A 22,593-nucleotide genomic window follows, 5' to 3' on the forward strand; every position below is an offset into this window, starting at 1 on the left:
GTCATTTGTCTGATAACGTTTTCCACAGTCTGGATTTTTTTGCCTGCAATCACCATCATGTTGTGTAATATGTTCCTTGGTATTTCCTATAAATTGGTATTGTGTTTAAAGCAGTGAGTCTCAGTTGTTTCCAAAGGTATCAGAATCCTCTGAGAGCCTTGTTGAAACAGATTGCTGGGCCCCACCTTCAGAGTGTCTGACTCTGGTCTGATGCAGTCCTAAAAATTTGCATTTCTAACAAGTTATCAGCTGATGCTGGCCACACCCAACAGCCGAGGACCTTAACTACACTGGGGCTCATTCAGATTCACAGTGGACTTTTTGTATCCAAGACTACCTGTCCTGTGGGGTTGTGTTCTTCCTTCAAGAGGTACATAACGTGTGGTTGTCTTTTTTTGTGATATTAACAGCCTTTGATGCCCAGTGCTTAGATCTATTCATTCATTTGGTATTGCAAAATGGCGATATTCTAATTCTATCATTCCTGCTTCATTTACTGGCTAGGAAAAGAAACTTCCTCATGTACTAAATAGTTGCCCAATGGGATAGTTCATATAGGAAAGACCCAATTTGAGCATAATGAGTTAGTTCACTGATATCATCCAATGGTTACCAGTTAAAGATTTATTTTTGTTTGTGTTTATTTGTAGTGTCATTACAAACTCATGTCATTAAACATGTTTGATGCAGTTCACACATTATAATTATTATCCTTATGGATTTTCAAATTTCCCCATCTTTGAGCAGTGGGACCCTCTTCAAATTGGCTCCTGAATCCTTGTAATACGTGTTTGTTGTATTATTTAAGAATATTCAAGTCTGGGGCACCCGGTGGGGGGGGGGGCTCAGTCAGTTGAGCATCACACTCTTGATTTCAACTCAGGTCATGATCTCACAGTTCGTGAGTTTGAGCACCGAGTAGGGCTCGGCACAGACAGCACAGAGCCTGGTTGGGATTCTTTCTCTCTCCCTCTCTCTCGGTCTCTCTCTCTCTCAAAATAAATAAATAAACTCAAAAAAAAAAAAAAAAAGAATATGTGGGGCAACTGGGTGTCTCAGTCAACTAAGCATCCGACTTCGGCTCAGGTCCTGATCTCACGGTTCATGGGTTCAAGCCCCACCATGGTCTCTCTCTGCTGTCAGCACAGAGCTGCTTCGGATCCTCTGTCTCCCTCTCTCTCTGCCCCTCCCCTGCTCCCTCCCTCACTCTCTCTCAAAGATAAATAAACATGAAAAAAAAAAAAAGAATATTCAAGTCTGCTATAGAAAATAAGAGAAGAAAACAAACAAAGACGACAGATGAAATTAAGTGTGGAAGCAAGTGGCTTGTGAAACAAGTTAGACCTTGACGAGTAAAACAGATGTCTGCTGATCTGGGAAGAGATGGTCAAGCTAACTCGGCACTGGAAATTCACTAGCCACACAAAACTCCAAATGTGTGTGAGACACTCAACATGTATAAGATCTTACCTCGGCCATCTCTTTGCGACACCTATCCTGTCTCTGCGTCCTCTGCCTGAGGTTTACAGATAAAACCCGTAGCTCCCGTCATGGTAATTTGCAAATGAAAACTCCACGACAGACCTGAGTATTTGACGCAACGTTGGATGAAGAGTGGACGCTTGCCAAGGAAAGGTAAGTAGAGGAGTATGGGGTACTTGTAGTAAAGAGAGCGGAACCTTAGCAAGGACTGTTTGTTCGGATTCCTCTTGAGGCTGAGATAAGGGTACTCCTTTCCTGCAGGCACAGGGAAGGCACCCCTTACAAGGAATTTATGGTCTGTCTCAGGGGAGAAGGAACGGGAAAGATCAGAGTGATCTTGCCTTTGCCATTTTCTCAGATCCCTTCAGCTCAAAGCGTTCGCTATGCCAAGGCGTCATAGTTGGGATAGCGGGTCCTGATCCTCATCAAGGGCGAGAGCGTTTGGGGCCCGGTCACCATCAATCTGCTGAGGCCCCTTGCTCACCCACAACTCCAGTCCCTGCAACGGGCTGGTGCAGCAGAGAGTAAGATAGGATTTATGAACACCGTAGAACACAGGATTCAGGTCCTTCTGCCACTGGTGTGCACCCTATCCTAGGGGGATGAACCTTCCCCACCTCTTTTCCACGGCTTTTCACTAAATATTTTTCCTTGATTTACGGGGCGCCTGGGTGGCGCAGTCGGTTAAGCGTCCGACTTCAGCCAGGTCACGATCTCGCGGTCCGGGAGTTCGAGCCCCGCGTCGGGCTCTGGGCTGATGGCTCAGAGCCTGGAGCCTGTTTCTGATTCTGTGTCTCCCTCTCTCTCTGCCCCTCCCCCGTTCGTGCTCTGTCTCTCTCTGTCCCAAAAATAAGTTAAAAAAAACGTTGAAAAAAATAAAATGAATAATTTAAAGTTAAACACGCAGGCTCAGACCTGAACCTACTCTTTACTATAACCAACCCTCAGGTAGTCAAACTTTACAGATAAATGCATAAATGAGAAAGGAAAGAGAGATACCAGATTTGGGGTGAAACGTGAAAACCAGAACAAACACTGATCTTCAACGTCTGAAACCCTGCTAAAATGGCATATACGCATAAAAGACAAGCAGAATAAGAAGACAGCAGCACATAGGAAGCGGAACAAAACTTTAGAAGCTGAACAATAAGTGAATGAGTGCTAAACAAATTAACATGCCAGAAAAAGCTAACTTCTTCTAGAATACTGAAGAAATAAGATACTATTCAATGCATTCTTTGAGGCTAGCATAACCTGATGCATCAGATAAGGACATAACATAGAAATATCAAGCTTATTTCACTCATGAAAACAGAAACAAAATCCTACACAAAATATGAGCAAATCGAGGGGCGCGTGGGTGGCTCAGTCGGTTAGGCGTCTGACTTCAGCTCAGGTCATGATCTCACACTCCGTGAGTTCGAGCCCCGCATCGGGCTCTGGGCTGGCAGCTCAGAGCCTGGAGCCTGTTTCAGATTCTGTGTCTCCCCCTCTCTCTGCCCCTCCCCTGCTCATGCTCTGTCTCTCTCTATCTCAAAAAAATTTTTTTTAATTTTAAAAAAATATTAGCAAAACGAATCTAACCAGGTGAAGACAGGAAGAAAAATCACCACTACCAAATAGTTATACAACAATGTTTAATATTAGAAAATCTATAAATGTAATTGACCACAAAAACAGATTAAGAGAAAAATCATAGGAACATCTCAATAGAAGCAGAGAAGGCATTGGATAAAGTCCCTTCCTTGCCTATTCAGGATTAAAAACTCTTTTTGTAAATTGAAACCGTAGGGTGTTCCTTAACCTGATAAAGAGGATCTGTTAAAATCTTACAGCAAATATTATCCTAAGTGGGGAAATAGGAGATTCATTCCTAAATTAAGAATTGAAAAGATGGCCTGACGTCCTCACTTTTATTTACTGTCGCGTCAGAGGCCCTACATAGAACTGGACGACACGAGTAAGAAATTAGAGGCTTACAGAACGAAAAAGAGGAAGAAAGCTGGAATTGTTTGCAGATGACATGATTTTTTTTACTTTACCAAAGCTATATCATGTTCATGTAACCAAAGACTTAACATCATAAAGATATTAATTCTCCCCAAATTAAGTTTATTCCATTTCCTAACAAAATCTCAGCAGTTTTCTTTTTACATTTATTTATTTTTGAGAGGGGGGGAGGGAGGCGGGGGCGGGGAGGAGTCAGAGAGAGAGAGAGAATCCCAAGCAGTCTCTGCACTGCCAGCACAGAGCCTGGCGCTGGGCTTGAACCCCTGAACCGCGAGATCATGACCTGAGCTGAAGTCAGACACTCAAACTGACTGAGCCACCCAGGAGCCCCTCAGCAGCTTTGAATGAAATTGTGCAGATGATTCTAGCATTTGTATGGAGAAGTAGGAAGCCAGGAATAGCCAAGACACTTCCAAAAAGAAAGATGAGGGTACAGAACTTACTCTATCAGATATCAAACTTTATTACAAAGCTATAAAAATTGAGACGGTGTGGGACTGACGTAGAGATGGAACAATGCAGAGGCCATTAGTTAGACCTTTACGCATATGACACTTTGATATATAATACAAGTGGCGCTTCAGGAGATTGGGGAAAGAGAAGACAACAGTATGGACGTTGGGAAAATGCCATACGGGAAAAAATGAAATTGAATTTCTAGTTGTATCAGATCCAAAAATCAACTCCAGGGTCACCTGGGTAGCTCAGTCAGCTAAGTGGCCAACTTTGGCTCAGGTCATGATCTCACAGTTCATGAGTTCGAACCCCACGTCGGGCTGTGCGCTGAGAGCTCGAAGCCCAGAGCCTGCTTTGGATTCTATGTCTCCCTCTCTCTCTCTCTCTGCCCCTCCCCTTATTGTGCTCTCGCTCTCTCGCTCTCTCTCTCCCTCTCTCTGTCGAAAATAATAAATAAGCATTAAAAAAAAAATCAACTCCAAATGGTTTAAGGGGTGGAAGAGGCAGGCAGGAGATTATTGGTTTCGTTATAAGCCTTGCAGTGCTAATGTGACAGCTGTGTTATTTAGATGAAAATATACATCCACTTTTCAAATACAAGTAAAGTTTTTAAGAGAGAAACACTCCCAGCATTCACAAAGACATGATGAAAGACAACATTGATACACGGATTGAGTATAAATTGGTGCCCCTTTGTGGTAGGGCAATTTTGAAAATATCTGCCAAAATTTAGCCGCACATAGTCTCTGGTCCAGCAATCTCTCTTCCTGGAACGAATCCTACAGATATACTTGCTGAAAGCGATAGGTGTGTGTGAATTTCGTTGCAGCATTGCAACAACAAAAGGTGTGTAAAACCCAAACGACTACCAGTAGAGGACTGGTCAAATAAATAACAGTACGCCGGCCAATGGGATGTTTTGCAGACAGCGCAAAGGAAAAATAAAAAGCTCGAAAGTTTGGGATTTCAGACGTGGAGAGATACCGGTGGTGACCAAGTCAGCGTGTCTTGGCAATTACCTGAGGCGGAGTGGGGATAAAGGCCGTAGAAACTGAGGAAGTCAAGGATGGGTGAAGCCAGAGTGGGAAGGATGGCTTATCAGGTTTTACTCAAAAATTGAGGGCAGAGGGAAAAAGTGCCAACCTGGTGTATAAGTCACTAGCGAACGGGAAGGAATGTTGGAGAGGTAGGTTGGCAAACCCTCGAAAGAGGAGGGGGAGAAAGCCAGAGGCAGGACTTAGACACTTGCGGTTTATTAGGGAATTGATCCTACCAAGCCAAAATGAGGTTGCAGGGACAGTAAACGAGAAAGGGGAGATCAGAGGTGCCTGGGTGGCTCAGTCGGTTAAGCGTTCGACTTCGGCTCAGGTCATGATCTCACGGTTCGTGAGTTCAAGCCCTGCGTTGGGCTCTGTGCTGACCGCTCAGAGCCTGGAGCCTGTGTCGGATTCTGTGTCTCTGTCTCCGCCCCCCCTCTCTCTCTTGCTCATTCTCTCTAAAAAATAAATAAACATCAAAAAATTAAAAAAGAAAAAAAGGGCAGGTGAAGAATGTTTTAGTAAGCTAGTTACTGCTCCAGTCACCTGCAGCTCAAAGTCTCTTAGGAGACCCTCTGAGGAGCCACGTAGAATGCATTTCAGAAATGAATCAATCTTCTGACTGATAGAAGGCGGGGGACGGCATCCACTGTGTCCTCTCCCATTAGATCAGGGCTGCCTCTGGGGGCAGCAAGTCCCTACTCTTTCCTGCTCATTCACGCTCACGCCTGCCTGCACAGGCTTTTGAGGGGACGCCACATCAGTGTGCATCAGAAGTGACCACAGAGCTGCCACTGAAGTCACAGATGGGCTAGGGGGGTGTGGCATAGACACCAACAGCATCTCCGCAAGGGGTTTGTGCGGGAGAGTGGAAATACAATGGGCTAGAAGAGATCATGAAGAGCGAGGAGTCAGACTTTTTATTCTTGTCCTATAACATTTGGAGAAAGAGCAAGAAAGGAAGTGTCCTGAGGAGGGAAGGAGAAGAGCCAAGCTTTCTGCAAGATAGGCAGCATGGAGAAAAGCATTGTGGGAAGAGGTTGAGGATTTCGGGCCATCTCCGTACTATGGAATTCCAATGGCACAAGGGAGATAGATAAACGAGGGACAATAGGGTAGGGCAGATGTCAGCTCGGCATGGGGATGCAAGCCGAAATGAACAATTACAGCCCTGAATGCCCACTCGGAAGTGGGCCCTGAGAGACAGTAGTGAGGGGAAATCCTCCCAAAGGACAGAACTTCTGGCACTGTCCATGGTCATCCACTTCATGTGGAGAGAGAAGTGGCCTGGTATTAGAATACATAGAGATTCGTGGACAGTGAAAAGTGGCTTAATCTATTGGTCAGGGGACAAGAACGAGTAAGATTAGAAGCTTGGGGGCAAGGGAGTAAGACACGTGTATATGGACCCATGGGATCATAAAATGTGAAGGTCTTTGTGTCATATAACACCCACCAGAGAACATCCATCATGGAAGAGGCACTACCACACAAAGTAGAAGAAAATGACTTGGCCAGCTAGCCTCTTGGCTAGCCTTGGCTAACCCTTGGCCTCTGCCCTTGGCCTCTGCCCTTGGCCGTCCCAAAACAGCAACGTTGGGGGTTAGAAACATAGCTATGGCAGCAGCGGTAAAGGCTGTACTTAGGTACAACAGTGTGGGCTCCCACCAAGGCTGGTGTAGATTTTGTTGCCGCTGAAACAGTCCAATGCTGAGCCTCCTGTGTGGTACCCTCCCTAGAGGAAACCAAGGAGTCCCTTCTTGGCCAGTTAATTACATTGGATCCCCTCCAGACGAAACCTGGAAAGGACTTGATCCATTTCATAGGAGTTGGTACATGTTCTGGGCGTGGATTTGACTTTCTTGCCTGGAAAGCTCACCATCCACGAGTTCGCACATTGGCGGATCCATCAGCATTAGATTCTGCGTAGCATCACTAGGGACCATGGGACCTACTCGATTTATTTATTTTTTTAATTTCTGTAACGTTTATTCATTTTTGAGAGAAAGAGAGACAGAGCATGAGTGGGAGAGGGGCAGAGAGAGAGGGAGACACAGAACTGGAAGCAGGCTCCAGGCTCTGAGCTGTCAACATAGAGCCCGATGCAGGGGGCTCGAACTCACGGATCATGAGATCATGACCTGAGCTGAAGCCGGACGCCTAACCGACTGAGCCATCCGGGCGCCCCGCATGGGACCTACTTTATAACAAAGGTATATGGACACGTGACCATAGGATCCATTGGTACTTTGTCCCCAGGAGGTAGAATCCGTGCATCCAGGAACTAAGGTTGGAAATAAGAGTATTTGTGCTTACCATTACTCCCAGTGAACCATTCAGGGAATTCGTGCTTCCTGTCCCCATAACTCTAGACTCTGAGTTTCTAGAGGCCATGGTTTCCAGAAGCAGGATGCTTCCATCATGGTACCCAGCAAGAGTTCCATTAAACTAAGCTATACCTGTTCCCTACCATGGCCAAGAGACTGGGAGGCAAAAAAAAAAAAAAAAAGATTCTCTTGGAGCGCCTGGCTGGATCAGTCAGTCTTAGAGCATGTGACTCTTGATCTCAGGGTTGTGAGTTCAAGTCCCACATTGGGCATAGAGCTTACTTTAAAGAAAAAAAAAAAAATGATTCACTCTCCCAGCAGAAGAAATCTCTCTTTATCAACAGGAGGAATCAAGGCTGCAGGGAACAGGAGAATACATACAAAATGGAGGGGTTCCCTGCCTGAAAAGGCCAGGCGACCAGACTCTTGGGGCTCAGACTCCTCAAGCTAAGTCTTCCCGTAGGTTAGCAGAAGTGCTAGCCGAGGCTGGGAGCAATCCAGAATACGGGTAACAAAGGAGGGAGATGACTACCAGATGGGGCCCCAGAACTGCGGTACAGTGGGACCACAATTTGTCCCACTAACTTGCCATTTATAAGCTTCTCCGGGAAAAGAGATCAAACAGAGTCCTGAAATGGTTGTTTAAGGATTGGGTGAAATTATGACACAGCAAGGGGTGAACTGTGTCGTGCCATGTGGTGCTGCCCAGGCTCCCCCTTGAGGACTGCTCATTCCCCCAGCTGCTGGCGTTGTGTCCCCTGAGGGCCCTCGGCTGAGCTTCTCCACGGGCAGGGCATTGTCCTCAGCAGGAGCAGCCGCCTTGGCCAAGTTCTTACCCCCTTTCTAGAAAGAGTTCGCATCCGAGACTAGATGATGGGCCTGGTGCCTCAATTCGGGACCGTCCGGAGAGGTCGTCCCAGCCTGAGAACTCCCTGTGGGATTGGCCGAGCTCTCTGTTGCTACCGTGACTTAGTGCCCCTTCTTCCTGTGCCCCCTCAGTGGGCCTCCCGCACACAAGTCTCCATCTCAGAGTTTGCTTCCCAGAGAACCCCAATGATGACGGTGCACGTTCAGAGATAAGAAAGTAACCACGAGAAGAAAACAGTTCACAAAGTTAAAAGTGGTTTTCTCTAGGGAGAGGAATAGGGCTGAGGCGAGGTGGGGTAGGAGGCTGTCGTTATGTACCCTTCCGTGCCCTTCGTTCTTTGTAACATGTGCATGTATTAATTCTGTCATTAAAACCTTTTTTCACTCCAACTTTTCTTTAAGTTGTTTTTTTTTTTTTTTCGTTTGTTTGTTTTTAAGTAGGCTCGACACCCAGCATGGAGCCTGGTGCAGGGCCAGAACTCACAACCCCAAGATCAAGATCTGAGCTGAGATCAGGAGTCGTTGGCTTAACTGATTGAGCCACCCAGGTGCCCCAAAGATTTTTTTTTAATTTTTTTTAATGTTTTTATTTATTTTTGAGAGAGAGAGAGACAGTACGAGCGGGACAGGGGCAGAGAGAGAGAGAGGGAGACACAGAATCGGAAGTAGGCTCCAGGCTCTGAGCTGTCAGCACAGAGCCCGACGCGGAGCTCGAACTCACGAACCGCGAGATTGTGAACTGAGCCGAAGTCGGACTCATCCAACTGAGCCACCCACGCGCCCCAAGATTTTTATTTTTAAGTAATCTCTACACCCAACGTGGGACTCGAACCCACAACCCAGAGATCAAGAGTCGCATGTTCCTTCCACTGACTGAGTCGACCGTGCGCCCTGAAACTTTTTTAAAGAAGTTGACACCATCAGGGCGCCTGGATGGCTCAGTCGGTTAAGCCACCGACTCTCTGTTTTGGCTCAGGTCATGACGTCACAGCTCGTGAGTTCGATCCCCTGTGTCGGGCTCTGTGCTGACCGTGCAGAGCCTGCTTGGGATTCTCTCTCTCCCTCTCTCTCTGCCCCTTCCCCACTCGTGCACTCACTCTCTCTCTCTCTCTCTCAAATAAATAAATAAGCTTAAAAAAAAAAAAAACAGGTTCTAAGAATTTCATACTGTTGCTCTTTGATTTAAACCTTTCAATTGTTTCCCATTGCACTTAGAATAATCCTTAAGAATTTTTAACATGGTTCCTAAATCCCTCCCCCTGTGGTCCCTGCTGAGTTGTCCTACCTCATTTCTTGACACCTTCTGACTGTCTCAGTTACCAGCCTTCTGGACTTCTAGTTTCTCACATGGGCCTTTCTTCCTAACCCGAGCTTCAAACATGCCTGCTCCGTCTGGAATACATTAACCCGTCCTCCCCTCCGCCTGGTTCACTCTTACCGGGCCCATCGGATTTCTGCTTGGATGTCACGTCCTCAGGGACACCGTCGCTTCCCCCCAAGCTGTATTAGCCTCCCCCCGCCCCTTATCATCCCCAGGGCGCCTGTATATCCTCTTTCTTAGTATCAGTCTCCCGAAATCGTCCACTTAACATCCACAAGGACTGTTAACAGCTGTCATTACCAGGACCCGGCACAAAACTGCAGCCTAATAGATATTATATATTTGCAAAGTGAGTTTTTGCCAACATGGTTTGTAGAGTCCTAGCTCTGTACTCTTCAACAAGTTAGGTAACCCGTCCGAGCCGCGGTGTGATCAAGTATAAGATGGGGATAAAAGTAATACCTACCTTGGAGGGTTGTTTTGGGCATTGAGATGTGTTGGCAAAGCCCTGAGCACAGTGCCTGGCATATAATGAGCATTTGATTTATGTAAGCTTAAAAATAAAGGCTGTATCAATCTAGCAGCAGCAGATTTTGAGACTCTCACCCTGGACCCTTCCCAACACTGAACGTTGTGTTTTTAAATATTTTTGTAGGGGCACCAGAGCGGCTCAGTTGGTGAAGCGTCCAACTCTTGATTTCGGCTCAGGTCATGATCTCACAGTGTGTGGATCGAGCTTCGCGTCAGGCTCCGCACCCACAGCGCGGGGTCTGCTTGGGATTCTCTCTCTTCCTTCTCCCTCTGCCCCTCCCTCTCTCTTTATCGCTCTCAAAATAAATAAATAAACATTTAAAAAAATAAAGTATTTTTGTCACTATCATGGGCCAAAAAAAAAAAAAAAAACCCACCAAAAACGGTTTTAAGCCAATTCATAGTTCCAAGCCAGGTTTTGTCAATAAGACGTCTGAACCTTTGCTGTTCCATGGCAGACACACCATAGAGAAAGCAAGGGGGGCGGCACCTGGCTGGCTGAGAGGGTGGAGCATGCAACTTCTGATCGCAGGGTTGTAAGTTCAAGCCCCATGTTGGGGGTAGAGATTACTTTAAATCCTTTTTTTTTTAAGCGCTTTCTTCCTTGTCACAGCTTATTTGGGGAGAGGGGGCATTTGAGAAGGGGGGTCCCAATGTGGGACAAGGCCCCGGGCAGTTAAATTGTAGGTATTTTTTATTTCACCGCCAGGTTTTGCCAGAGTGCTCTTGCTTGTGCTATGGGAAGATGAAGATATGGGGCCCATCTCTCCCCAGCCAACCCAGGTGGCGGCCTCTGCCTCGAACGTTTCCAAGTGACGTAGAACCCCGCAGGCCCAGAGGCCCCTGCACACTTCCTGTGTGGGGTTCTAACTCGCCTCCCCTCCCAGCCTTGGGTGCCTGCTTCAGAAAATGGTGAGTCTCCCCCTAACGAGGCCCCCTTTATCATCCCGGCATTGGGAACAATGACCTCAGGGTCCTCACCTGCAGCAGGGGGGTTGAACAAGTCCTCCGGTTTCTTTTTCAGAAGCACTAAGCCACCAGGCTCCACCCTCCTGGGCAGAATTCAGTGTCCATCCGGTGAGAGAATGATGCCATCGGGAAGCCTCTGGAGAGTTCTGGGACTCTGTCTCCTGTCAGGTAAGTAGGATGAAATGAGAAAGGGTCGTATTTCTCCAGGCTGTGGGAAGGCCCACAGCCTCCCTTGGTGATGCCCAGTGGTACCGAGGGAGCCTCGTTTACCAGAAGGTATAAGGAACTATTTGTGCTATGTTAGGCTAGGGATGCAAGACGGCAGGCTAACGAAAGAGATATGGGACGGATGCATGGGCCACCACTCAGGGAACATTGGGGATCGTAGCTATTGAAGAAAACAAAGAAGTCTCTCTGCCTCCAAGGACAGGCTTGTTCGTCAGTGAACTACCCAGCCTTTAAGAACTAACACAAAAGAGATTAGAAGAGCAGAGAGCTGAACCCGAACCGTTGGGGGGGGGGGGTGTACAGCAAGGTTGGTCTCTGAGACAAAACATACCTCATAATTTTCAGTCCTTTTCGGGTGACTAAGAACTTTCGATTAATCTAGTCCTTTTTGAAGCAAGGGAGAATATAGGCAGGTAAACGACCAAGAGCAATTCCACATCTCATAGGAGATAAGATTTAAAAAAAAAAAAAAAAAAAAAAAAAGTTGCCATTTATTAAGTGCCAGAGACTGCCTAAAGAAAACTTCTTTACAGGTATCAACTAATTTAATTCTTAGCTTCATCTTGGAAGGCGAAGGTTACATCCCCTGTTTTGTAGATGAAGAAAACTGGTGTGCAGAGATGTTACATGGCTTTGTTGAACACCGCACGGCTAGTCAGTGCTAAAGCTGACCCGGGAAGCCAGGACTGTCTGTCTAGAAGGCCTGTGGCCTTCAAGGCTACGTGATGCAAAATGGTTCACGACGGCTTTAGTTCAGAGGCCTAGAAAATGCTATCAGAGCTGGGGCTCCTATCTCAGAGCCACAGCCATGGTGTTTCCGCTTCCTGCTTCACTGTGAGTTTCTCAGGCTTGAACGCTCACACAAATCACCTGGGATTCTGGAGCTCCTGCTCCAGTAGGACCAGAGTGGGGATCGCCATTCTGCCTTTCGAGGAAGCTCTTGCGTTTAAAAGTCTGCTGCCGGTCCCAGGAACACATTTTGAGTGTCAAGGGGCAGGACGTGACTCCTGCAAGGAGAGGGCAGGCATTTTCTTCAAGGCTGATAATATAAACGATGCTTTCTGGGGTGGGGGTGGGGGTGGGGGATGGAAAGAGAGCGAGATGAAGTATCAAAGTCCCGGGCATCCCTAAAGATCTGGCATCACGAAAATGTGCCCAGTCGGCTCTGGGTGGGTGGAGGGGTCTCACTCGATGCTGTTGGTAAAAAAAAAAGGGAGGCCCGGGTACACGGAGAACTTAAAGACAACACGAGGGAAGCTGGTCATCGTAATGAATCCAGGTTATTGCTGAGTGAGGAGCCCAGTGGAAGTGTGACCAGGGTCTTCAACACACAGGCTCTAACGGAGGAGTAATTGAAGTTTCAAATATCTCCATCTCTGGCTCGAGCAGAAAACAGATGGAAAAACTGAACCATCAGACAAGCGGGAGCCAGAGACGGAACAAGAATCTCAACGTGCGTACCTAAACGAAAGCTTGTTTTTCTTCCACAGTCCGATTTTCAAACACGGAGGCTAGGCTGCAAAATCCGTTTGCTATTTCCCTGGTGGCCTGAAAAGGAGTCTCAACTTTTTCTAACTCTTGGTCAAATATTGAGTGTTCATGTTTAACGCTAGATGCTTCTTCGCTTTGTTTCATCCCAATGGACCAGGAACTGGACACTGGTCCGTACCCAGCAGTACATGTCACTTATCGGGGGTACAGGTATGACTCTGGTCCAGGGGTGGTTCAGACATGGCCAAACTAGACCACATTACTCGTTCTGCTTGGAATTTCAGGCACCCACAACATTGACTAACTCTTTTTTTTTTTTCCTTATTTGTTTTCTAGTTGGCGCTTGGGGGCAGGAAGGTAAGAATATGCTTTCTTTCCTTGTTATGCAATCAGCACCGCAGTCTTTGTTTTTATGAGTGGAGCTTTTGCTAGACCCCACCCCCACCTCCTCACTTCTCAATGCCGCCCCCCCCCCCCCCCCCCCCCCCGCCCACACACACACACACACAGAGCTTCCACAGAGACCTATTAAAGGAGTTTTTACTATCTGGTCAGTCCAGAGGTAGTTACAGCAAGAGGAAAGGAACAGAGATCCCAGGAAAAATGAGTTTTAGTTATTTTTTTTTTAATTTTTTTAACATTTATTTATTTTTGAGAGACAGAGACAGAGAGAGACAGAGCACAAGCGGGGGAGGGGCAGAGAGAGAGACACACACGCAGAATCCAAAGCAGGCTCCAGGCTCCAAGCTGTCAGCACAGAGCCCAACGCGGGGCTCGAACCCACAAACTGTGAGATCATGACCTAAGCTGAAATCAACGTTTTAACCGAATGAGCCACCCAGGCGCCCCAATGGTAACTATTTGAAAGAAAAAACTTGCGACTATTCAGGTTGAAAGTGCTGAAAGTTTTCATTTGTTTACACTTCATATTTGGTGTGGGATCTTGTAGAGGATAGGAACGTATACACGGGCATGTGGCAAATAAGCCTCTGGGGCAGCACCTGGGTGCAGGTTTAGAGTCACGTGTCCAAATGCTCTGAATGTGTGTGTGCATGTGCGTTCCTGTGTGCACACGCGTGTGAGCACGCCTGGCCGGGACTTATTTCCCAATCACAGCGGTAGAGTCAGGAATGTCCCAATATCGGAAGCCTGTCTGTTCGATCAGCTCCTCCGAGCTGCATGAAGCAATTTTGTGTTAAAAGGCGGCCACTGTGCCCGTCTACATTCCATGACACTGCCTCTTTTGTAATATTTTTAGAACACTGTCTTTCTTTTTTTCCCACGCAGCATGCTTTCATGTTACCTTATTTCTTTTTAATTTTTCAATGTTTATTTTGGAGACAGAGAAGAGAGACAGACAGCATGAGCAGGGGAGGGGCAGAGAGAGAGGGAGACACAGAATCCAAAGCAGGCTCCAGGCTCTGAGCTGTCAGCACAGAGCCCGACGCGGGGCTGGAACTCACGAACTGTGAGATCATGACCTGAGATCATGACCTGAGCCAGAGTTAAGACGCTTAACGGACTAAGCCAGGCAGGCGCCCCTAACGTTACCTTATTGACAGATGGAGCATGTCGAAAGCACTGACATGCTTCGGGATAACTAATCTCTTCTGCATGCCCTTGCCATTTACAGTTGATTTTTCTTTATCATCGATTTATGTGCAATGCGGAGCTTCATTTTCTTCCCCAGCTTTATTGAGATATAATTGACGTATAACACAATGTAAGTTTAAGGTGTATGATGTAATGACTTGCTATTGCAAAATGACTACTTAGGATCTATTTTTGTAAATCGCCATCAGTTGTTTAATGTAGGAGGTAGGGCCCAAAACAACTTTTCCTATACAGCCATGAAGAATTTGGAGATCCGCTGTTCTCTTTCTTTCTTTCTTTCTTTCTTTCAATCTGGAAAATTACATTTTAATACCATAGAGAATTTTTTTTAATGTTTATTTTTGAGACAGAGACAGAGACGGAGTGTGAGCGGGGGAAGGGCAGAGAGAGAGGAAGACACAGACTCCGAAGCAGGCTCCAGGCTCCATGCTGTCAGCACAGAGCCTGACGTGGGGCTCGAACTCACGGACTGTGGGATCATGACGTGAGCCGAAGTCGGACACTTAACCGACTGAGCCATTCAGGTGCTCCAATAGAGAATTTGAAAGATGAATATAAACTTGTCCATAATCATTTCACCAGTCATCAACATGACTGACCTGTTGACGCAGTCCAAGGATGCGTTTCTTTTTCCTTTTCTTTTTCTTTTCTTTTTGTTTGAGTAGCGTTGACACACAGTGTTACATTAGTACCAGAAGGTCCTAACCCAGGGGAACAGGGTCTGTTCTTGGTAGCTGATACAAGGGTAGCTAACGATTGCTTATCATTTCCTTTTCAGACAATGACGACCCTTCAGGTAAGAGGATTTTCACTCTACACGACCTCTTTTCAAACGTGAGACGAAAAGGTATTGAGGACAATCATATTAATAATCAGAACTACTAGACGAAAAACAACAATGGTCTACCGGTAGGGTCTATCAGGGATGGGCCTGTGTTTGTTGCTAACTGTCACGGATCCCTGAGCATACATTCTGGGAAGTGTGGATAGAAGCCCCTGGGAGTTTCTGTATAAATCACAAATTCATTTTTTTATATTTTTTTCATGTTTATTTCTTTTTTAAACGTGGTAATTTATTTTATGTGGTTGTTTAAATCCACTGCTTAAAAATGTTCAAAAGGCATTTTAATTTTTTTTTTAATGTTTATTAATTTTTGAGAGAGAGAGGGAGAGAGAGTGAACAGGGGAAAAGCAGAGAGAGAGGCAGACAGAATCCAAAGGAGGCTCCAGGCTCAGAGCTGTCAGCCCAGAGCCCCACGCGGGGCCCGAACCCACGAACCGTGAGATCGTGACCTGAGCCGAAGTCGGACGTTTCGCCGACTGAGCCCCCCCAGGCGCCCCTCAAAAGTCCCCTCGAATTAAAAAAAAATTTTTTTTAATTAAAAAAAATTTTTAAATACATTTTTCTGACCTGTTGGTGGATAAGATCCCTTAAAATAGGCAAGTCAGCACACATTTACAAACCATTCATGATACTATCACCTTACATAATTTTTAAATTCCAAGACACAAATATTCGCTGTATAACATACTGCTGAGCGGTAAGATTAGTTCCCCTCTAATATATATACTTTGTGTGGATTGTTAATTTGTAGGGCCCTGCAAAGTTATTTAAAGTGAACCAATAAAAACTACAAACTAGAGAGGTAAAAGGAGTTGAAATAGAACATTATTCACCTCTGAAACTAGTTTCAGAGTTGGTTTCTCCAGAGAGAATTTGTAAAATTTCTTACGCTAGTCTGCATTAAATTGTCTACTTCAACTCCGATGTATAAACATGTGTCCTATTTTTAAATCAACAGAGGTTACACTTAGCATAAAATAAGCCACAGGTTGTCCCCCAGATTTCTTAAGAATGCTTCTGTCGGGCCCACAATAAATAAGAGAAATGAGGCTCGGTGTTTTTGGTTTTGGTTTTGGTTTGGGTTTGGTTTTGGGAAAAGGGGGTAGAAGGAATGGAACCCAAATACCTTTACTTAATCATTGTGTATCTAGGGGCTCCCGGGTGGTTCAGTCAGTTAAGCGTCCGACTTCGGCTCAGGTCATGATCTCATGGGTCGTGGGTTTGAGCCCCGCGTCGTGCTGACAGCTGAGAGCCTGGAGCCTGCTACAGAGTCTGTGTCTCCCTCTCTCTCTGCCCCTCCCCCTCTCATGCTCTGTCTCTGTCTCTCTCTCAAAAATAAACAAACATTAAAAAAGAATGTGTATCTAGAATTAGTTTAGAACTGTAGACTTTTAAGTAGGGCAGATATCCTGAGAGCCAGCAGATAATGTCTATTTATTTTTGAGAGAGAGAGAGAGAGAGAGAGAGAGAGAGAGAGAGACGGAGCACGAGGCAGGGAGGGACAGAGAGGGAATCACAGCTTCCAAAGCAGGCTCCAGACTCCGAGCTGCCAGCACAGAGCCCGACATAGGGCTCGAACTCAAGAACCGTGAGATCATGCCCTGAGCCGAAGTCAGGTGCTTAACCGACTGAGCCACCCAGGCGCCCCTTTACATTTCTTTTTCAAACAAACACCAAGCAGAGTGAAATGTCTATTTACTTTTAAATTATTTTACTTATGATTTCTAGTTTATATAACATTTCTAAGAAATAGTATTGAAAAATTATTTCTAAGTCCAAATAGTATCAACTATCTACGTCATTATACTCAAATCCCAACTAGACAAATCTGGAGAATGACTTGTTTACATCCCACATGATCTCAGCCGGAGAGCTGCCTGAGCAACTGGGTCAGAACTCAGTTCTGTTCTCCATTGTAGCAGGACCCCAAGAAGGAAAGGAAGAAAGTAGCTAACATTTTTCTTAAGCATCTGCTATGTGCCATTCATTTTCACCCTCATAATCCATTAGCTACTCACAAATACCCTGTGAGGTTGGTGTTTCATCTCCATTTCACAGATGAATAAACTGAGGCTCAGAGAAGTTCAATGACTTGCCCTGGGTCACACAGCCTAAAGCAGATCTGAGATTCAAACACGGGGCTTCTGATTCAGTCCAACGCCCTGTCCCTAACAGCCTACTATAGCAGAAAGCCCCCAACAGAGAAAAAGCGGTCTCTGAGCACCTCTCCTCTCCTCCAGCTGCCACATCCAGGCTTCAGCATAACCTAGTGCCGCCCGGTGTCCCGGCCACAAACCTTCCAGAAAACAAAGAGGCGCCCCAGCCCCACCTCCCAGGACAACATGGCCTGCTGTGGGGAATGTGCCTGGGCCCCAAATTATATATATTAGCGGCTCTTCGTTGTCCACACCAATACTGCCTCCCTCTAACAAAAATAATTGAGAGTTGATTATACTCAGGAGATAGTTCAAAATAAAGCCACCTTTTATGGGAGGAACCATTCCCTTAAAAGGAGTACCGTCCTTTACACAATGTAAAGGCAATAACAGGGAAGTGGTAGAGAGTAAGAAGGCTGTTTGATCTCCTATGAGGGATTCTGTTCATCGTAAGAGAGAACTTCTGGATGATGAAAAATAGGTAAGCCCAAGGATCAGCGGCTCACAGATCTCCTGACGACGAGTGAAGGTCTTTATCTCTGAGAAGACCCTTTCGTGTCTAACCAGAATATGGTTCACGCCAAGGCAGGAGAATGAGCTTGAAGACTGAGAATTTTTCACCTTTAGGGTTTTAAGACTTCCCACACTCCCGTGGGTCTGGATTTAGAAACGCGTGCCAAGGGGCGCCTGGGTGGCGCAGTCGGTTAAGCATCTGACTTCAGCCAGGTCACGATCTCGCGGTCCGGGAGTTCGAGCCCTGCGTCGGGCTCTGGGCTGATGGCTCAGAGCCTGGAGCCTGTTTCCCATTCTGTGTCTCCCTCTCTCTCTGCCCCTTACCCGTTCATGCTCTGTCTCTCTCTCTGTCCCAAAAATAAATAAACGTTGAAAAAAAAATTAAAAAAAAAGAAACGCGTGCCGGTATAACCTCCATCTGATGCATCCGAGCTACGTCTAGGAGCATACTTGGTGCGCCGAGTACATAACTTACCTTCCAGGCTTGGGGCTCACTAAAGGATGGGCCTTCTTTGGCGGTTCTGGAGGGATAGTATCTAGCCCCACGTGAAAATCTGTGTCTACAACTGAAACTTAAACCAAGGTTATTTGCTTACTGTGCTTTCTTTTTCTCATGTTCTGGTGAAGAGCCGTCTCCACAGACATCTGCCTCCGCACGTAAGTTCAGCTGTCTTTCATGGGTGCCCTCAGGATGCCGGTGGGTGGCTAGAGGAGAAGGAACTGGTCGGGAGAGATTAACCCCAAGAACTCAGGTCCTCCCAGTATTACATTTCCAACTCCCGTTTTGGAAATATTCCCAAAGGGACTTTTTTTCTAGACTTTACTTCCATCCTCCCCTTTTCTCTCTCTCTCTCTCTCTCTCTCTCTCTCTCTCTCTCTCTCTCTCTCTCCCAAAAATAAATAAACACTAAAAAAACTACAAAAAAAAAAAAAAGGTGGCCCAGTTCCCCTTCGCCTTCGGATTCCCTCTTTCACGCCCTGTAGCCAGCAGACTTCCCCTTTGACAAGAAAACCCAAGGCCTGGGTGACAAATGACCTTCTGCATCTGGTTGGTTCTTTGTGACTAATTTGCCTTTGCCAAAATCTTACTGGTTTCTCCCTCCTATTTCCCTTCTCTCCTCTCCCATTTCCCAGGGTACAAAGTCTCCATTTCTGGAACCACGGTGGTGCTGACATGCCCTGAGGATTTGGGAAGTGAATCAATAAAATGGGAAAAAAATGGTGGCCTCTTGCCCAATGAATATGGAGAACAGCTATTTCTGGATGATTTTTCAGAAATGGAAAACAGTGGTTATTATGCCTGCTATACAAGCAACTCACTAGAGAAGAACTATCTCTACCTGAAAGCAAGAGGTAATATGGGACCATTAGAAAGGACCATTTCAAGAGGGTGTTCTCAATTATTTCCCCTAACTCAACTCACAGGCCCCTGGCATCTTTGTGTTTCTCTTACTCTCAATCTGAGACTCTTAGGGGCCACACAGTGTCAGCGTTTTCTGAAATCTAGATTAAACACCAATGTGGGGTCATCTGGGTAAACTCAGCATTAGATCTGAAACAACAACTTCCCAAGAGACAGGATTGCATCGTTTTTATTCTATTGAATCCAGAATTATGGCTCAGATATGGGTTCAGCTGATGCTTTATCCAGAGATAAATTCTTCAGAAAGATTCGCAAAGCTGACACAAAAAAGTGTCGGGGCACTTGGGTGGCTCAGTCGGTTAAGCACCCGATTCTTGATTTCGGCTCGTGGCATGATCACATGGTTTGTGAGATCGAGCCCCAAGTCAGGATCTGCACTGACAGCTCAGAGCCTGCTTGGGATTCTCTCTCTCTCTCCCTCTCTCTCTTTCTCGGCCCCTCCCCCACTCATGCTCCCTCTCTCTCTCTCTCTCTCTCTCTCTCTCTTTCTTAAAAATAAGTAAACACTTATAAATAAATACACGAATAATAAAGCGTCATAAACTAGGGCATAGTAATAACAGCTAACATTTTCTGAGCACTTGTTAAGTTCCAAGGGCTATATACCAAACACTTGCCAGGAACTTTTTTTTCATCTAGCCCTCTCAACAACAATATGCGTTAAGTACTATTTTATTCCCATTTTATACAAAAGGAAACAGAGCCTTTGAGAGTTGAAAACACTTCTCACAATCCTCACAGCTAGTAAGTTGCGCGGAGCTGGGACTTGAACCCAGTACTGTCTGACTCCAAGGCCTCTATCCATAACCGTCCTCCTTTGCTTGTTGTTACAAACTTTGGAAGGTCCCGCTCCGGCCACGGCAAGCGTGAGAGTAAGAAAGGGAAAATCGCCTTTATGTGTTCCTTGCTGGGGTCTGCTGTTCTGTGTCTTCTTTTCCCGGTGATTTCTCTTCTTCTCCCCCTCCCCCTGCCCCCCACAGTGTGTCAGAACTGCATGGAGGTGGATCTGATGACAGTGGTCGCGATCGTCATGGCCGATGTCTGTATCACTCTGGGGTTGCTGCTGCTGGTATATTATTGGAGCAAGAATAAAAAGGCCAGTTCCGTGACCATGATGCGAGGACCAGGTGCAGGCGGCAGGCCCAGGGGTAAGACCGCGGGGTTCAGTCGGAGAAGAGTCCCACCAAAGGGAAAGTCCAGCCGGGGAGGCAAGTCAAGGCCAGGTCAAGACAGCTCCTATAGAACATTCACCGTGTGGCCAGCATCTGGACGGAGGGGTTCACATCTCAGATCACTTCTCTTTCCCGTCCTAGCAAAGTCCAAAAAGTTTATTAACAGGATGGCTTCCCCAAATGCCTGAGTAACCAGATTCCCCTCCCAGTCTGTGGGGACAGAGACTTCGGGCTACTGGCGCCCGCCTTCTCCTTTCCCTTACCCGTAGGAAAGGAAACATGAAAGGACTTTGAGCTGAGGAAAGTCATAACATGATAGAGAGTGTGGGGTTCGTTAGAGATGGGATGAAAGGAAGCAAGGGAAAGAATGGCCAAGATGGAAAAAGAGGAGATAGAGACGAGAGAACAGCTCTGGGTCTCGTTGCCACGAGATGGGTGTTCCCTCTGGAAAATAATCCTTCCCGCACCCCCTCCCCTGCAGGACAAAACAAGGAGAAACCACCACCTGTGCCCAATCCAGACTACGAGGTAACAAGGGACAGGGGGGGGCGGAGGGGAGATTTCTAGGGGAGAAGGCGACAGGTGGGACCGTCTGTCTTGCCCTCCAGACCCTTCGAAGCCCCTCACCCAGAGCTCCAGGACAACCCGCCTTGTGCCCGCCTGTGCCTCCTTCATGATGGAGCAGGGCCATTTCCAAGGCCGTGTGGCTTCTACAACCATGGCCTGGGGAGGGAAACAGCGCTCCTATTTCTGTGGCTGATTCGTTAGCACGGGGGAGACCACACCCGCACGTTCTAACGTGACACGTTCGGGGCTGATGTCCCACCTGCACGCACCGGTACCGTCACACCCGTTGTTGAAATATCAAAGTACTTCGCTGGTCAACAGCCGCAAGCTTCCTGCCCACCCTGCCCCAACCCACGCACCGCCAGACCTCGCAGCCTCTCCCCCACCAGGCTGCCTCCCGATCAGACAGCTAGAGAGTTAATGTCTGGCGCAGCAGACCCCCAGCAGGACCGTTCCGACCGGTGGGTGGGTGTGCGCACCACCAGTTGCTAAATATTTGGAATAGCACACCTGGACAAGCTCGGCAAATATTTATTTATCGAGCAGCAGCCAAGCATGTGGTATATTCGCTGTCGTATGCGTGAGTGACTTCACTGAATTCCGACAAATGCCCTGAGAGGTGGGTCTTTAGAGTCCCATTTTCGAGATGGGAAAGCTGAGGTTTACGGAAGGCGGCAAGTCTGTTACGGGTGGGTGCCTGGTTCAGGTGAGAACTTGAGCCTGCCTCCTGACGCCTAGTCCAAGAGTCTTTCCATTGCACTAAAGCTAGATCTTCAGGGGCCCTTCTTTCTGAGGAACTACCCCTGCTGACTACCCTGCTGACTACCACCTCTCTATTCTACCCCCAGCCCATCCGGAAAGGCCAGCAGGATCTGTATTCTGGCCTGAATCAGAGAGGCATCTGACGGCTCTTGAGGACGCTGCCTCCCACGGGCCCAGGTCTGGCTTCTCCGGGGCCTGCTGTTCCCTGTACCCTGAGTAAATCTTGGACCCCAGAAGAGAACGGCTCCTCTGCCTTCTGGAGAACTCACACCCTGCAGCCTTCTCCCCAGCTCCTTCCATCCTGCCTTCTCTGTTGGCGCTCAGTCCTAGAATAGCACAGGCACTATTCACTATTGTGAAACGTCATGGCTACCCCCCCCCCACCTGGACGGCCCCTTGTCTGGGTATTTATTTCTGTTTTTCCCACCCCCACCATCACCAGTTCCTTCCTACCCTGCAGGAGAGCCCCCTTCTCCCTTCACTTCCCCCCTTTCCTGCACAGAAGTTGCCCCCATCCCTAACTATTCCATCTACCTTTCCGGTTTCCCAGCTCTCTCTTGGGTGACCCTTTGTGGGGATGGACCGGGTAACTTTGGCAGAGGTCCTGCCCCGTTAGCAGACCCTGGCCCCGAACCAGCCCTCTGGGCCCTCCCCCACGTCTTCCCCGCAGGCCCCTGGATGGTCATTTGCATCTGCGTGAATGTGCTAGGCTCCCTGTCAGCTGAGAGAGAAAAGAAATAAAGTGTATTTGGCTGAAAGAGTTTCTGTCCCTCTTTTCTGGGAGGCCCTCCGAGGCTGCCTTGTTTCCTCAGGTCCTCCCTGC

At 47.1% G+C, this 22,593-nt stretch overlaps 1 protein-coding gene across 1 annotated transcript; it reads left to right on the forward strand.

Annotated features, from left to right (window-relative positions):
- Positions 1-1,560: 1,560 nt before the first annotated feature.
- Positions 1,561-22,528, forward strand: CD3E (CD3e molecule). Its single transcript, XM_043579474.1, has 10 exons — positions 1,561-1,635; positions 10,741-10,943; positions 11,056-11,168; positions 13,056-13,076; positions 15,112-15,129; positions 18,474-18,503; positions 18,981-19,199; positions 20,250-20,417; positions 20,923-20,969; positions 21,857-22,528. Exons 3-10 carry the CDS (start codon positions 11,117-11,119, stop codon positions 21,911-21,913), a joined length of 612 nt encoding a protein of 203 aa, XP_043435409.1. The 5' UTR covers positions 1,561-1,635; positions 10,741-10,943; positions 11,056-11,116; the 3' UTR covers positions 21,914-22,528.
- Positions 22,529-22,593: the final 65 nt, after the last annotated feature.

The sequence above is a fragment of the Prionailurus bengalensis genome, chromosome D1 (genome assembly GCF_016509475.1).
Source record: "Prionailurus bengalensis isolate Pbe53 chromosome D1, Fcat_Pben_1.1_paternal_pri, whole genome shotgun sequence".
Lineage (NCBI taxonomy): Eukaryota > Metazoa > Chordata > Mammalia > Carnivora > Felidae > Prionailurus > Prionailurus bengalensis.

Coding starts and splice junctions, on each gene's coding strand:
- CD3E (XM_043579474.1), top strand. CDS start 11,117: ATGATGCCATCGGGAAGCCTCTGGAGAGTTCTGGGACTCTGTCTCCTG. Junction 18,504..18,980: donor ACAGACATCTGCCTCCGCAC/GTAAGTTCAGCT, acceptor CCCATTTCCCAG/GGTACAAAGTCTCCATTTCT. Junction 20,418..20,922: donor TGCAGGCGGCAGGCCCAGGG/GTAAGACCGCGG, acceptor CCTCCCCTGCAG/GACAAAACAAGGAGAAACCA.